The 17,622-nt window shown below is 31.1% G+C and overlaps 2 protein-coding genes across 2 annotated transcripts in view; one reads left to right on the forward strand and one right to left on the reverse strand.

Moving 5' to 3' along the window:
• On the forward strand, positions 1–4,021 carry LOC113547810 (glyceraldehyde-3-phosphate dehydrogenase). The gene is made up of 6 exons (XM_026948326.1): positions 1–158; positions 2,274–2,500; positions 2,575–2,945; positions 3,027–3,187; positions 3,447–3,641; positions 3,707–4,021. Exons 2-6 carry the CDS (start codon positions 2,299–2,301, stop codon positions 3,774–3,776), a joined length of 999 nt encoding a protein of 332 aa, XP_026804127.1. The 5' UTR covers positions 1–158; positions 2,274–2,298; the 3' UTR covers positions 3,777–4,021.
• LOC113547809 (alkaline phosphatase-like) overlaps positions 3,966–17,622 on the reverse strand; it is a 25,677-nt gene continuing 12,020 nt past the window's right edge. The window contains exons 4-8 of the mRNA XM_026948324.1: positions 12,898–13,061; positions 9,086–9,299; positions 5,139–5,272; positions 4,300–4,729; positions 3,966–4,243 (exon numbers count right to left, since the gene is read on the reverse strand). Of these exons, the coding sequence (XP_026804125.1) occupies positions 4,065–4,243; positions 4,300–4,729; positions 5,139–5,272; positions 9,086–9,299; positions 12,898–13,061 (1,121 nt within the window). The 3' untranslated portion in view covers positions 3,966–4,064. The remainder of the gene's footprint in view (positions 4,244–4,299; positions 4,730–5,138; positions 5,273–9,085; positions 9,300–12,897; positions 13,062–17,622) is intronic.

A 17,622-nucleotide genomic window follows, 5' to 3' on the forward strand; every position in this document is an offset into this window, starting at 1 on the left:
AAACGGGAATGCGACGCGTCATCAGCGCAGCCGCACACCGACCTACCGTGAGGCGCCGATCGAGCCTACTCGCCGTCGTCGTTCAGTCATTCGAGTCATTTACGGTGCACACCCTGTCAAGACAACACATCCGCTGTCGTCTTATCCACTTGCTCCAGGTAAGATTTTGATAAAGAATAATTTCTGTCATCTTATCCGCGGTCCGTAGATCGCCGTCGTCGTTTTCCTCATCGTTCGTCGCCGTTCGTGACGATACATTTATTATTCGCTTTGTCCCGTACGCGATTTCGCGTCGTTGTTAGGTTAGTTACGTTCGTTTTCGAATGCATAATCTTACAATATTATGCGGTCTCTCTGGTTTATCATCTGTCGGCGACGGATCTCGTCTTCCGAACGCGGTCCTCCGCCATTGTCGGTCGCGACGACCGCAGCAGCGCAACAATACTTTTTAATCGTCGAAAAACTGTTTTTGTCCACCACAGGCGTTCGCGTTTTTTTACCTTTTTTTGTTTTTAAATGAAAAACGTCGAATTTTTGTATTATATAATAATATATCCGCCGACTAGACTCTGATCAATACTCTGACCTTGGTCGACCTTCACATTGAATCGACTTTGGCGTTTGACGCCCGTTTATCCTCCGTATGAACTTTGTCTCCCGTTTAACCCACAGTTGAGTAGTATTATCATTGTGTACAACTTTTTTTAGTCTGCCCTTCAACGTTTTGATTGCTCTTACGAACGTCTGTGTCTATTTCGGGCTTAATTAATTCACCGGGTGACCTATTATCCTACATACAATCAAAATGAAAAAAATGTGTATAATGTTTGATTAGTTTAACTTAATTTTTCTGAGTTTCACATTGACAATTGTTATTAGGTACAAGATTTGAAAAAATAAAAATTTGATATGTACCTAATATTAGACCCGTATCAGAGTCATTTTGATACCATTATGTACTATTTGCTGGATAATTAAACATATAATTTCTGGAATACACAATATTGAAATGAGATATAGACCTATTTTATCAATACATTCCGATTTCTCGCTTGAAAATCTTAATCGTTGTTTATTATACCTCTATGCTTGAACCTTGTTTTATATTTGCTCACTAATGAAAAGCCACTTGATAGAATTATTTTTTATCTATCAATTTGTGTATAAACACTAAATAGTAGAAATTTTGGGCTGTTATGAAATTATTTTATATTTAAAAATCAATTCAAGGTAGTTAAAGTCTTTTGGCTATTATATACATAATAAAAATCATTATAACAGCCTATAAATATTTCTATAGTTGAACATGTTTATTTGGTTACAATGCCAAGTATGATGACCTTTTTCTAACCTACACCAGTAAATAATTTTAAAATTGATTCAATTGCATTTTCCCTACCTACAATTCCAATATTTTTAAAAAACTTTTTTATAATTTTATAGCTAGCGAATGGTTATATAAATGTGTCATAATTTACAATTTTATGGAATAATTTTGTACAAATTATTTTTATGTTTAAAATGTTGGTAAGCTCAGAGAGCTAGGATTTAAAAATGCTTTAAAAACATTTGGCTATCTATAGCTTGTCTATAATAGTACTATTTTTAGTTTCCATTAAAATGTTTTTTTTAAATTAATCTTCAGAACACTAATCTAAGAAAAAATAAGATTTGAATGTTATGTATGTGAAAAGCTAATCTACTATATTTTTAATTTTTAGATAATCTACCCAGGTTCAAGTTGATACTTTTGACTTAGGAATTCACATCTTTAAGTTTCAAACCAAATAAAATAAATGTTTTTTGTGATTTAAATGTTTATAAACCTGGAAGTCATTTTCTTTTTTTATTATTAACCTTCAGCAATTCTTCGCCCAATAAAATGATTCTTTTTAGGTGATCTAAATATTGTTTTATTCGTTATACTCAGATAGCACAACATTCCTTTTAAACCTTTATAGCTGTGTTCTTATGAACTTTGTTACCCATAGAATATATCCTCTTTTATAGGATTTCTTAAAATTTATTTTATCATTTACTGACATTGTGAACATTGTCTGCCCTTGACCCCCACCGGCCACTGCGTTACATAGGTTGTTTACTTCATTTTTGCTTAGCATTCTATCTGACTTTCTCAAGTATTGAGCTATCAAATGCAAAAATAATTTTACAAATCTGACTGGTAGTTCCAGAGATTAGCGCGATTATATTAATAGTTATATAGATATAGATAACATTGTTATATTAATTGTCTACTATTATTCTCATTTTAGCAAATACTAAAATAAAAAACCGAATATGTCTAACATTGGTATCAACGGATTTGGCCGTATTGGCCGATTGGTTTTAAGAGCTTCGTTGGAAAAGGGCGCCAAAGTTGTAGCCATCAACGATCCATTCATTGGTATTGAATATATGGTATACTTGTTCAAATACGATTCTACTCATGGACGTTTCAAGGGCGAAATTTCTGTTGATGGAGATGTTCTTATCGTCAATGGTAAATATTTTACAGTTTATAATATGCATTGATATAAATGTTGTATTTTTAATTATTATACTTCAAATCATTAGGAAACAAAATCAAGGTGTTTTCTGAACGCGACCCAAAAGCCATCCAATGGGGATCTGCTGGTGCTGAATACGTAGTAGAATCCACTGGTGTGTTTACCACCATTGAAAAAGCATCTGCTCATTTGGAAGGTGGTGCCAAGAAAGTCATCATCTCTGCACCAAGTGCTGATGCACCAATGTTTGTTGTTGGCGTTAACTTGGAAGCATACAATCCATCATTCAAAGTTGTATCTAATGCTTCATGCACAACTAACTGCTTGGCTCCATTAGCCAAGGTTATTCATGACAACTTTGGAATTATTGAGGGTCTTATGACTACTGTTCACGCTACCACCGCCACTCAAAAAACTGTTGATGGACCTTCTGGAAAAGTTAGTTTTTAAAAATTGGGCCTTTTTTTTATATAATGTATTATGTGTATGTAATTTAAACAAAAAAATTAATTTTCATAGTTGTGGAGAGATGGTAGAGGTGCTGCCCAAAACATCATTCCAGCATCTACTGGAGCAGCTAAAGCTGTTAGTAAAGTCATCCCAGAACTTAATGGAAAATTAACTGGAATGGCTTTCAGAGTACCAGTTGCCAATGTTTCTGTTGTTGACTTGACTGTAAGGTAAGCTATCAAAAGTATTATTTGTTTTAGTTTTACTAGACCATTTTCATTTTTGCAATTAATTTTCAAATTTTAACTTAAAACAATACATTTTATATTTGTATTGGTATTAAACTACTGGAGCTGATGAATATTTTTGTGTATTGAAAAATTATTCATAAGTATGTAATTCCTTACAGCTCATGTATTTGTTATTAGAATAAAAACTTACCATTTAAAAAAAAAAAAAACCATTAATATTTATTTTGTTATACATTAGACTTGCAAAACCAGCATCCTACCAAGATATCAAAGATAAGGTCAAGGAAGCAGCAGCAGGACCATTGAAGGGAATTTTGGGTTATACCGAAGATGAAGTTGTGTCTTCTGACTTCATTGGTGATACCCACTCATCGATCTTTGACGCTAAGGCGGGAATTTCATTGAACGATCAATTTGTCAAACTTATCTCATGGTAATGAATCTCAATTAAAGAAAAAAACCGATCATGTTCTAATTTATTAATTATTTATTTTTTAGGTACGACAATGAATATGGTTACTCCAACCGTGTTGTGGACTTAATCAAGTACATGCAATCCAAGGATTAAACCATTATTTCAAGCTACTACTAATAGTTGCGATAAGTAACTACACATTTGTGTTTTAGAATAAAACTATGCCTTTTTGTTCCCCATCCTCAATATGTTTGTTTACTGTGAAATTTTGAATAGAAATACTCATTTTTTTTTTTTTTAATAGAAAATTTATTTTGTTTATGTAAAAATCCTAAATTTAAAAAAAACAATATATATCTACCTCGATATAAAAATAATAAATAAAACAATGAATTTTAGAAGACAATAAAATTATTATCGAAATCTTAATACTATTTTAGCTTAATTAAAATATAACAACGTCAAAATTAATGTGCATACAAGGTAAATGTTTGAAAAATGTGTATAAGATTGGTTCTGTACTTGTTCACTCTTGTAAAAACCAATTTTTGTTGCATATGCTATTGCATGAGCAATATAATTTTGTTCGTGAATAGAATGAAACAAATGTCCCATTGGTCCTATAACACAAAATTGAATAAGAAATTGACAAATTAATTTTTTATTAAATATTTACCTTTGGCATATACTGCTACGTCACTTCCACCATGTACTCCTGTCTCTTCTGGAATACCAACTTGTTGAGAATAATCGTGACTAGATGTACTAGAGACTGTTGGATCCTGTCTGATTACAATAGAACCAACACGTGTGTACACTGGACGTTTAGCGTATCCAATGGAATATGTTAATGTAGTGTACTTAACATAGTCCGATTCTGATGTCCCTGCCACATCAAGAATGTTATTTCCTCGCTTTGGATATCCATTAATTGATAATGAGTTAGCGTGGTCACTAGTCACAATCACTAGAGTGTCATCTAACATGTTCAACTGTTTTAGCAATTTTAGTGAAGTATTAATAGTCTTATCAAATTCAACAGTTTCATCTAGAGCTAATCTAGCCATACTTAGATGGTGTGCTGCATCAATTAAACCACCTTCTACCTATAATAAAAAATAATTGAAATTCATAAACTAGATTTTCAAGCTTGTAATTTAATAAACTTTCATTTATAGTTTAATTCTTAATTAATTATACTAATTTAATGTCGTTCATAGACTTAACAATATAATCTATATTAAACCAACTGCTTAAACATTCAATTTTAATTGTATGTATAACTTGTTTATGTAGTTGTTATGTACACAGTTAAAGAAATCTAATGCTATAAGTTCCACTAGGTCAAGTATATATGAAATATATACTAGTTGCAAGAATATTGCAATTCTTTTAAGAATTTCAAAAGTAGGTATATTAGTATTTATTAGGATAATTCGCAGTATTATAATTATATCTCTTTAGAGCAAATTGATTTGATTTCACATTTTTATTTATTTTAGGAACAATACATACCATCAAAAAGAATCCATTTTCATTTTTTGATATTACTTTTATTGCTGTTTCAGTCATCAATTCTAATGATGGTGTTTCTAAAAATTTTTTGTTTCTAGTATATTCCATTGGCATCGTTCCATTTGTAAATATTCCTAAATAACAAACAATCATTAGTATCTTCTTGTGTTTATTAAAAATAAATCTAACAATAAACATTGAAAATTATTGTTTTAATGTAAAAATAATAATAATTATTTTGTCAAAAATATGTACTTGGGTATACATAGCTAGGTACGTATCTACTTGTACAAGTGACACTATACCTATACTTAAAAGTTAATGATTAACTATTGAATTAGTTTCTGTTGCAACAGTCAACAATTGTGTAGATAGTTTTAATACAAGTTACTCGTGTTACTTTTACGAAGAAAATATATTTTGCTTCATTACTTACAGCTTATATACAGGGTAATTAGGTTTTTATTTAGAATTACAATGGATAACCAAAAAAATTATTAAATTTGTTACGATTAAATTTAAAATAAACAATATTTATTTTAAGAGGATGCCGCGTCACCGCCATATCGATGATGGCGAATATGTTCATTATGCTAATTTTACTATCTAGACATGTAATAATGTATATAAATTAGTTTTTATCAGTATTTCTCAATCTGTAGTAACCGTGGGTAGATAGATGAAGGAAATCTTATTTTATAATAACAATTGTAATTATTATTAGTATTAAATTTTGATAAACAAAAATATAAAAGGTTATCGGGTCAAAAATTATGTGAAAATATTCATAATTAACAGATGATACTTTGATAAAAAAAAAAAACATGGAAAACCACTGGTCTATTTGATATGTATTTATTTATAAAGTTATAACGGTATTCAAAATTTGAAAATTTCGTAGTTAACTTAAATAAGTAACTCAGTAGTTGGTACCGAAAGCCGGAAGAGATGTTCCAAGAATAGTGCGGTTAATTTTTCTCGACGTTGATACCAATAATCATGCTATTCCTTTTTGCACTTTTCTCCATTTTTTTTATATCAATATTTCATTTTATACCAATTATGATGATACATAAATATTATATTTTAAACAAAAAAATCCTTAGATTTGTTATCAAATACCACACCCGGGTAGGGCACAAGGTCAACAAAAATAAATTTTAGTTGTACCCAGAGATCAACTTATGTCACTCGATCGCTACGCTCGCTATGACTAGGTTAGGTACTAAATCCGCAGGTATAATAATTTTATCTTAACAGAATATTATTTAAAAAACATCAATCAATCAATCTTAAATGGTTACTACAAATAATAACTTTATCTTATTAGTTATTATCTTAATAACTAATTATTTTTTACTAATTGGTGAATCAAACGTGCAAAACCGTAATACTCGTGTGCAGTGCTAATTATATTTACCGTGACACTGTTAATTAAAAAATAAATGAATATAGGTTTTGTAATCAAAATTATCGAACTTCAAATAGCTACAACTTCTAAACGAAACTAATTAGCTGCATTCAACACTAATTTTCGTTTGCATCATAGTTTTCAGTGAAAAAATTACGACATTTAAGGTGCTCGGTAAAGTAAAAATAAACTAAAAATATTTTCAACAACTTAATACTAATATAGGTAAGTACAACTAATAGGTACTTTTCGATGTGTGACGATTCGAGGAATTAGTATTAAAGGCAATCGTCAAAACATAATCGATAGAATCGGGAAATATGTGGAAATAAAAATACCGCATTAACTAAACTCTAATTATCTATTTAGAGCAGTGTTTCCTAACCTTTTTGTAATGGAAACCCATAAATTTACTGTTTATTGGGTAGGTACGGGACCCCTGTTAAAAAAATGTGATGATTTATTAAGTATTATCAACAGTCATTTTTATTATACAATAATAAGCAATAAATACATAATGCTGTTTAATAACGATTATTTTTAAATTAAAATTTTTATTTACGAGTGTCTAATCGTAAACTTTTCATTTGTACCTACAATTTTCGTTGTCTCGATGTAGTATTGCTTATTGTTCAATCATTCAACCGATCAATGCCGCGTGTCGACAGTTATCATTATTGGGCGCATTTATCGACCATACAACAAATTTTTCATCGGTAATCGTAATTAAATAATTCAAAAATCACTAAAAATAATGTAAAATCTATGACCTACACATATAATTATTACTCTATAGTCTTGCATTCTACAATACTAGTTAGGCTTCACGATATTTTTATATAGGTACGTAAAGGTATCAAATAAACTATAATTTAAGCATTTATCAATTTACGGTCAAAATTATTTTCATATATTAATTTTAATTTGTTTTATGTATATAATATCATCAAGATAGTTGTCTTATTGGTTTACGAACACTGCTGGTCGTGACTCATAGATTGGAAAACACTGTACTGGAGCTATACAATGAGCCCGATACAAGATTTATTTTTAGTAAGTAAATATTACCTACATACGTTTAAATTGGGATCAGCTAGCTTCAGTTCAATAGGTGAATTAGTTCATAAACCATAATATATTAGTCTAATAAGCGGCAACTATATTTAGTTAATTAACTATTAAGCCAATCTAACTATTGCATATAGAATAAAGATGTATATATGGGTACAATGGACGTTTATAAGATTTAAAATCACCCGGAACTGTCGTAACGTATTCAAGTATAAAAAACCATATTATAAGATTTAATTTTTATTCAAACTCTATTTTTTTTTTCAATTTGGTAGAAATAGAAATTTTTGGTAAAATTTCAAAATAATTTAGTTTTTGAAAAGTTATTTGCTTTTTAATGGTTTTAATTCATACCTCATAAGTATGTGTACAACTGTACTATACAAGTACAATAATTGTATAGTATAATCACTATAATCACCGTTATCGAACTTATACTTATCGCCGGGTATTAATTTTAATAAACGAGACGAATACGAGCAGGTTAGGGCTATCAAAATGGTCAAAAGTAAGGAAAATAGTAAATTTTTTTTAAAGAATATAATAAACAAGTAGCTGGGTAATATGATGCAATTTATTAATAACAAAATGCAGTCAATATAATTAATTTAAAACGTTGTTTCATATTTTCCCTATTTCGTCAATAAGATTCATTCCTTGTTTATAACTCATAAGTCACTTTGGAAGATAACACATATACGTAGCTTTTAATGTACCATCAGATTTCTGCGATCGAGCGGTTGGCTTAAGTCCTATATAGGATAGCTCTTAGCAGCTGACAAGTCAAAACCTATAGATAAATAATAACTTTTTTACATAACAACGGGTGATCAAGAACGGTATACATCGACGGACAAGTGTCGTTTCGATGAAAGAGGAACTCGCCAAGAGTAAATATCGAAAAGCTCCAGGGCGTGAGATGTCAGATAATATATAACATAGTATAGTATCTCTTGAACATCTATACCTACTGTGTATAAAGCATATATTATTATGTTAGTACCATAGGCGTAAATTGGAAGGACTCAGGGGGACTTAGCCCCCCACATTTATTTAAAAATTTTTCAACAAGTTTAAAGTTATTTACTAGAGATAATTATTAAATGTACAACGTAATTCCTCAACAGGATATCCAATAGGTATATGTTATTTGAAAGTTTAAGCCGTTAAATGTTCATGTAAGATTTTTGTATTGTAAATTTGTAATAAAATTAATTAAAATGATTGAGCTATACGTTAATATTTTATAATGACAACGTTATGTATACTCCGTTAAATTAATAATTTTGAAGTGTTTATATGCATATTTTATTATAAATGTTACAAGAAAGTTTAAAATTTATATGTAGGAGATGCGGGGAGCGAAGCCCTCTCTGCGCCCCTCTTATATGTTTATAATTTTAGCCCCCCCTTTCTAACAAGCCAAATTTACGTCTACCGTTAGTACTGTTAGTGGATTACTCACCCAAAACGTATTCTGTTTGTTCCGTATCCAATGATTTTATATCGTGTACGTTGGCCAAGAACTGATGCGACAGGTTGTTAGACTGCTTGTCGTCTATCCACTCGCGGATCAGGTCTCTGCGGTCGGATCGCACGCACAAGGATTTTTCGACCGTTTCCTTTGGGTTCGGCGGTGAATTAGCTTCGAACGATTTCTTGCCACCGCCCATTATAACCTGTTTTCAAAAAACAAATCAGTAAACTATATTATAAATAGTATTATTATATTATGGTGGACACGCAATATCCTCGGCTATAATATGAAGTCGAGCAAGATGAATCGCACATTCGGTTTTTTTTAGAATAAATATTTGTGTTTTAAATATTTGGGACTGGTATATGTTATTGCCGCGCCAATTACCACTGGGTACCGTTCATAAAATGTATTTATTTTTAATAAATTATTGAAAATTACATAACAATAACGATGATCAAATGTTAACAAAATTATTACAGTGTTTAATCTATAATTACGGTAAATACGCACATTAGTTATGGTATCACTACGGAGTCAACAATTCTGAAATATCCAATAACATTTTTTCGAAAAGATTCACACAAAGCTTTGGCCGCTATACGAACTCAGACCAAAATAGGTCTTGAGGTTTGGCGCGGAGTTGCAATAAATTACAAACCAATACCAAATACTGAGTTGCGACGTTGTAAAACAACCCGACTGTAGTCGCTCTGTCGCTCAGTGATAAATTCAAGTACCACTGGTACCAGCCACCAGATATATTGTATTAATACCTATAGCTATAGGAACCTATTTGTATATAAATATATATATATATTTGTTAATATAATTATTGATTTTTTTTGTATGTTAAATAACTATACCTACAGGTTACTGCAGTGGTAAAAGAGTTTTACGTTTGTCACAGATTACTATGTTATTTGTTTAATCGGATAATCGGATGCAATGTATATGAAAAAGCAATGCTTTTGTATATTCTTATTGATCGATCAAAATGTAATTATATAGCTAGCACTCGCACCCTTATCTTGACAAATATATTCGAGGGATCTCTGTGGTTTATACACACATTTGATGAAGTCTGTTTATACACTTTATTTTTTAATATCAATACACGTTTCATGTGAAGACCAACCAGTAGAAGGCCATATCATAATTTAGTGTACTTAGTATTTTGAATGAAACCGTTACAAGATTTGTGATTTTAAAATATATACGTTAAAACTTTTATAATGCTATTTACAGATCACGAACAAACTCTTTCAAGTTGTTTATTAACGATTTTGAATTTGCAGTAGGTACCTAATCACTAGTCACCGCCTATACATGAACATTATTGCGTTGGTAAACATATTAGTCACACTTGTGCTGGCTACGTTTTGGTTCGTGAAATTAAATTTGCATTCAATTGTGACGAATCATTAAAATAAAAACGTTTTTCGAGTCTCCTTATTCGTGTCCGGGCCCTCGCCCCATCATGATCCCTTCTACGGGTTTTGTACTCTACTGTATACACTAGTACGGTGACACCTATAGTCACACAGACGAGTAGCCAATGGTGATGCAATTGCAACAACTGTGCCCTCGAGGCGGTTTTGTGTAAACCGTAATGATTAATATTTCTTTGATCAATATTCAACAATAGTGATATACAGGTTTGTATCAACACATTTCATCATTAGATTAAACGTCTGGATCAAGAGACATGGAAGGTGTAAGGTAAGCCTACCCTAACCCATTTGTGTTATAAATGTATATAATAGATCTGGTAGATCTGGATATATTGTTATTTTAAATACGGTCAAGGGGGTGTTGCAACATCTAAAAATACCCTCCTGGCTATGCCAGTGCCAACTACAACGCGTCTATACGGACTATACGGTACATATATTATTATAAACACGCACGAGGTAGGCACAATATGTGTAAAAAAAAAATTATTGTTATTATTGTTACCCCATACCGGAAAGTCGAGTACGTTTTATGTCGTCTAACCGTTTCCTACAATGTGACGCCTGCAAGACAATAATATTATTATTATTATATTATGCGACGTAATTTACACCGCGTATCAGCGAATACTTAATATTTATCCGAAATAATAGCGTATTTACTCATGTGCACGTAAAGCATATATAATAAATTACGCCGATTACGGACACTATCTTCGTAACGACAACTGTTTCTAGACGCCACACAAGATACGATTGCTATTTAAGACAATGTGATATTATTATTTAGCAATCAGCGTGGCAGATAATAACTGTCTGACGCGATCCGAAATTAAAAATATATACGAATTCCGACGTCTGTAGACGAGATATCGCACGTAAGTATAAAGTGGACGCGCCGTAATGATATTATAACGATAATAATCATAATAATAACAACGAAAATACAAAAAATAAAATAAAATAAACGAAAATACGCGTATACCAAGCGCACGAACCGATGCGAGTAAAGCAAATCCTATATAATATTATAATTTAAATGAAAAATTGAAAACGTGTAAATATAAATAATTCATATTAAATAACTGTAATTTTCGTACAAGTATCGTTTTTATATTAATTGGGTACAACCAGGTAAAACATAGTGACACAAATTACTTGAAGATGGAGTCGGGGATTTATTGCGATAAAATGTTTAATCGAAAATACCGCAATACTTCTGAGTTGGGCAAATTAATAGTAAAAATAGAATATATGAGATAAAATGGTATTCAAAAATATTTTCCATTAATGGAGTTCTTAATAATCTTAACTATACCAAAAACAATATACAGCAAGTTGTGATTTTGTGAACGATTATTTTCCCGCCTAAAGAAGTCGGAACGGCAATGGGGCGAGTAGTTTAGCTACTTTACAACTTGAAAAAAATGCGTTTTTATGCAATATGATTTTAATGAGGACGTCGATTCAGTTTAAAATAAAATAATATTAATTGTTTTTTTTTTTTTTAAATGTTATAATCATAAAGTTTTTACTTATAAAATTATTCAATACTTTATTTATTAACTTTAAATAAATTTAAAAACAAATGGTGGAAGGGTAAAAATTGTAACACCTACTTATCTAGATAGATTAATTTTATGTAGTACCTAGGTTAACTTTTTAATAGAAAAATTGACTAATTATATTACAGAAACAATGTTTATGATAAAAAATAACAAATAAAACATAGGTTTATCGATGTTTAATAATTATTATACTAACTACCTACATTTATTTTAATTATGTTTTTAGATTTTAATAATTTTAATAATACAATATAGTAGCAATAGTATTGGATTTGTTGTTTTTCGTCTTACTAACGCATAGCATGGCAAATTTAACGTTAAAAAAAATACTTATTACTCTGTTATTTTTATTATTAGAGTGAATTAACCAATCATACAATTTGAGAGTAATAATATTATTGTAAGTACGTCTTGTAAATTTTTTTTTTGATATTTTAATTTTGAATAGAGTCATGAACATTTTGTCTGACGAGCTCTAGATAATATTATTATCTTTATAAATGGTAAAAAAGAGACAACGCATATGCGGGTATGCCATTCTATTAATGTGGCTATTCTATAAAATATTTTTGTTTTAAATATTGAAATAGTTTTATCATTTTTTAGATTATTAATTTTCGCTTGACATCATCAACATATTTTGAGGCTCCCTTAAATATTTAAGTGTCTCTTAAACCCTCTGATTTGGTCTCGTAAATGAATACAACAATGTATAGTACTATGTACTATACTACAATGTACATATTAAGATTATATAATTATAATTTCAATAACGTGCCTTAAAATTTCGCCCTGGCCGGTCTTCAATGAGCTGCCTGGCGATGTCCTTGCAGTTTCTCGCATATGATGGCATGGCGGTGTTGCATTCCCACTTCCGGTTCGACGTTCGGGCGTACAGGGCAGCGGGTGTAGCGTCGGTTATCCTGGAGTTGGTCACAAAGCCTGTGAATGTCATAAAATAATGATAGTGAGTGATGTACAAAATAGAATCGATAAAGTTGTTCAGAAAGTTATCATAAATCATTTTTATTTTTTCTGCACTGTTAGCGCTACCGCTTATACGATATTAATTTTTTGAGGAGTGAAATTCGTGTAGTATACGTCAAAAAGATCCGATTACCATTTTCAACAAGGGTGTTTCCGCTCAAAAAATTTAGAAACCAATGGTTTTCGATTTAGGCAACGTATTATATGTATCATAATATGTAATATGCACACGCTGCATGTTATAATGCTTTGAAATTTTTAAATAATAGTTAAGACTGTACAACAATATACACCGATAACCGTCGATATGGCAAAATAAGTACTTTTTTATTTATACGTTTTAAAGTTTTAACAGATCGTGTTTATAGGCTAAATTGAGTAATAATATTTTTATTTAGTTCTTTTGACTATGTGATCATTTAAAAACCATAATTTTGTCGCACGATTAAACGTACATTTTCGTTTTCGGCAGAAACTGACTGTAAGGCATGCGTAAATCTGTAATCCGGTTTTTGTTTTAGTAAAAAAGAGCCATGGAAATTTTTTAAACGTATTTTATTTATACATAACAATATAACCATAAGCCGACTTATATCGTATAACAATAACAATAACAATATAATTTGAATAGTATACACAAAAATATAAATTAGTTTAACATAATTAACATGAGCATAAAACGATGTACTTCAACCGGTTTACATGACTAGCTATAATATGAACAGATATACTGGCATACTGCGGAGTGCGGACGAGGTGTATCTATCTACTTAAATATATAGGTATGCGTGTTATAACGTAAGCCACGCAGTACTCATATAATTATATCACCCGTGAGGAATGAATAGAACTACGAAATAATTATAGTATTTTATCGTATAAAATACTATAATATTATAGTGTTTGGACGAATACAAATCCATAGTAAATAACACTATTATATCTATCGGACGGGTTATTAACGTTATTATAAATGTATTATAATGGAAGATAGTGCATAATATTATATAATATAAATACGGTTAAATAATACGCTCATATACATAGGTACCTCAGGTACCTGCCTAGCTAGTAATAATAATAATAATAATAATAATAATAATACATTATGTATATATCTAGGAATGTCGCTGTTATTATTTATACCGCAGTTTTCATTGCCGATTTATAATAAAGCACATAATAATAATGATAATATTATATTATATTATAATAATACTGGTGTCTGGTGGTGTATTTTTTTCGGAGTTGCGTGATTTGACAGGAACAAAAGGTATAATATATTACCTACGGCTCCCGTGTATATATATATATCTCACATAGTGTATAATAACATTATGTTTTGTTGTTAACAATTTTATATTGACAGTGCACGTCGCTACTTCGAGCACTAGGAAGTAATCACACTTCCAATACTTACAACTACCTTACCTTCCGGTGTTCGCTATAAGGAGGTCACCTTAATCATATATATATATACTCTCATCTGCTCTCTTCATAAATCCTCTCAATACTCATCTTTCCTATTCTTAAGTTCTTTTATTCGTCGACGATATTAAATTCCAAGTTACAATTAACTACACTTATAACGACTGCGCAGTATTTGTATAATACACGCAGACTGACCTTAAATCCTTTTGTAACTGCGAGCTTGACACGTGTCGCGGACTTACTCTAAACCATGAGAAATGTCGCGCAATGTCATTTCGTAGGAGACATTGACCCTTTCACAGCTATTGTTCCCTTATTATTGGCTCTTTACTCGAGTGGGTATACAATAATATACATAGCTTGGCTTTTACTCGAATCCGCCCCTATCGATTGACCACCAAATCCACTTTACCGCCGGTACACAGAGCGCCTTGCAATTCCCGGACTTCATCAAATGCAATACCGCGAGCTATTCTCGTCCCGTTCATGTCTCTGCAGTTCTCTGCGCGCGTACTATCCGTGTTTGGCTCGTGACCAACTACGTAGATGATAATAATGCGCGCTGCTTTTGTTCTATAAATACCGCAACCCCCTTACGATTACCAGTCGATCTCCTTAGGTATTCCTACCCTTGCTTTTGGTCACATGCGGTTATTCATTTTATTTCATCCCTACTTTTCTACGCTCCGGCATACCCGCGAGGTGCGTGTGGTAACCATCATCATTCCATACATTGAATGCTCTGCTAGTTTAATACAATTTAATTCAATTGTTCGGCTACCCTGATTAAACGTTATTCAATGTACTCCGATTCATCTGTTTATAATTGTAAACTATATATTTCATCTTATACACTGCGCGTTACTATATAATATGATTTTCTCTCGGTGGTGATATACGTTATGTTCATTTGCTCGTAACGTACCTATACAATTATACAATTTTTTATTGACATGTTATGTTTTTAAATTTTAATACTGCGCGTATGTTTTACTATACATAATATAAGTGATGTTATAAATGTATCGACTAGAGTATAATGTTTAATGAAAGAAAGAAGTTGACAAACATTCGATGAACGATGCGCTCATACATATTGTATACAATCGAATAGTGTTACCCAACTCTCTTACTACTTCGTATTTAGACTGCATAGTTCTAAACCTTTGAAATAATATTATCTACAGTAGTGTGCAATAACTGAAGCGTGAAAAATATTACCAATGGTTTTCGTTTTAATATCGTAAAATTAACGTAGTAATAGTGGTTTACGGACTGTGCAGATGATTTTAAACTAATTAATTTGATTGTGTGCGCGATAGAACTTAATTGTACCTGTTTGTGTAACTACGAAGACTGTAAATTTGTTAATAATTAATTTGATTCTTAAAAAAAAAAAAAGAAAAAACTTAAATACTGACGTAGGACTTAGGTATAAACGGACTAAGAAAAAAGGTTGTTAAACCTGGATTTTAAGAAGAAAGCGAGATTCCTTTCTACGCCTAAAAAAAATGTACTGCCACTGCCGTCGAATCGCGCAACGTGTAATAGCTGTTTGTACGTACAGGCGTATGATGGTTGCTGCGGCATGCGCCGGTTATTGGTAATAATATGAGATCAAAGAGAACCGCGAGATCATTATAAACGGGAAACGATTGGCGATTACAGACAAACACTATTGCGTACGATAGCACTTGTTTGACCGAATGACCAATATTGATTTTGCATGTAGCATGTAGACAATTGATTTAAAATACCGCGTGCGCCGTGTGCGTATACCTACATATTGAAGACGATGGAGTTCCAACCACACACACACACACGCGCGCATACACACACACTTGTATACTTGTATAATATATTATAATGAATCTACGATTGGCTACGAGTTACCGTCTCAGGTTGAACGCGTACATTTATCGCATCATGTTTTTAACAATTCTTTTTCGTTTAAGACAAACAAAGATGTACGGGCTTACTACAGCCGAGTGTACGACTATGTACTACGTAGAGGGAATATCGTAGAAGATAATTGTAGGGTTTCAAAAATGTCAAGAACGTTGATGAAATTACGTTTTGTACGCAAGACGTGAAATATCATCATTCATCATATGGGAACAGTTCATCAGAATAATATACGCGCGTCTCAAGGTTTCTAAAAATATAATAATATGTATATATAGCTATATGCTTATAGCCATTAACTATCCACTAACATACATACACTCATATTTTATAATATAAACGAGACATTTCATTTAAAAAATTATAGTATAGTCATTATCGTCATGAAATTGTGTCTGATTGAAAATATTTATAGGTACGATTATATTATATAATATCGATAATTTACAAATGCATAACGCGGGTATAGGTAGTTGATTCATGATAAATAGTTCTCGTTTAACTTCGTTAGAAGAAAACGTCAGTGAACTGACAGATATTATTAGATTTGACGTTAAAATCATTTTTTTGTAAGATGCGTTTTTGTATAGATATTTTTGTGTTTTAATTTTAAAGCGAACTATAAGTATTTTTAAATTGTAATATTTTGCACACTACATTACATAACTCACTTCAAAATCAAAACATCGAAGAATCCATATTCAAATCACACGAAATATTGTGTCACCTTTAAGCTTAATAATAGATACTCTAATATCAAAACTAAGCTAAATGTGATAACTGCTTAATGTAAATATGATAAGTTACGTACTTAGGCATATAAATAACATGCGCGGGTCTTAAATAGGAATATTTATAATGATTTTATACTATAACGGCAACTTTTGGAAGTAAATGAGGAGATATTACACAGAATAATTAAACTCGTAAAGTAGAGAATCGATAAAATAAAAATAATATCATTAAAATTGTTTTATAATATTGCTCTACGAATTTATAGATTACTCAGCTCAGTATAATCTCGTGTAGACCGTTATAATACATTTTGTACGCACACATGAATGTGATAGTAAAAAGTATGAACTAGGTACATCATAGGTTATATTTTATTGTATTATATCGTTTCCTAATGATCTACATTGAGTAACGACAACAATCCGCAGTAAACCACACGTATTTG

The sequence above is a fragment of the Rhopalosiphum maidis genome, chromosome 4, assembly GCF_003676215.2.
Source record: "Rhopalosiphum maidis isolate BTI-1 chromosome 4, ASM367621v3, whole genome shotgun sequence".
NCBI lineage: Eukaryota > Metazoa > Arthropoda > Insecta > Hemiptera > Aphididae > Rhopalosiphum > Rhopalosiphum maidis.

Coding starts and splice junctions, on each gene's coding strand:
- LOC113547810 (XM_026948326.1), top strand. CDS start 2,299: ATGTCTAACATTGGTATCAACGGATTTGGCCGTATTGGCCGATTGGTT. Junction 2,946..3,026: donor TTGATGGACCTTCTGGAAAA/GTTAGTTTTTAA, acceptor TAATTTTCATAG/TTGTGGAGAGATGGTAGAGG. Junction 3,188..3,446: donor GTTGTTGACTTGACTGTAAG/GTAAGCTATCAA, acceptor GTTATACATTAG/ACTTGCAAAACCAGCATCCT.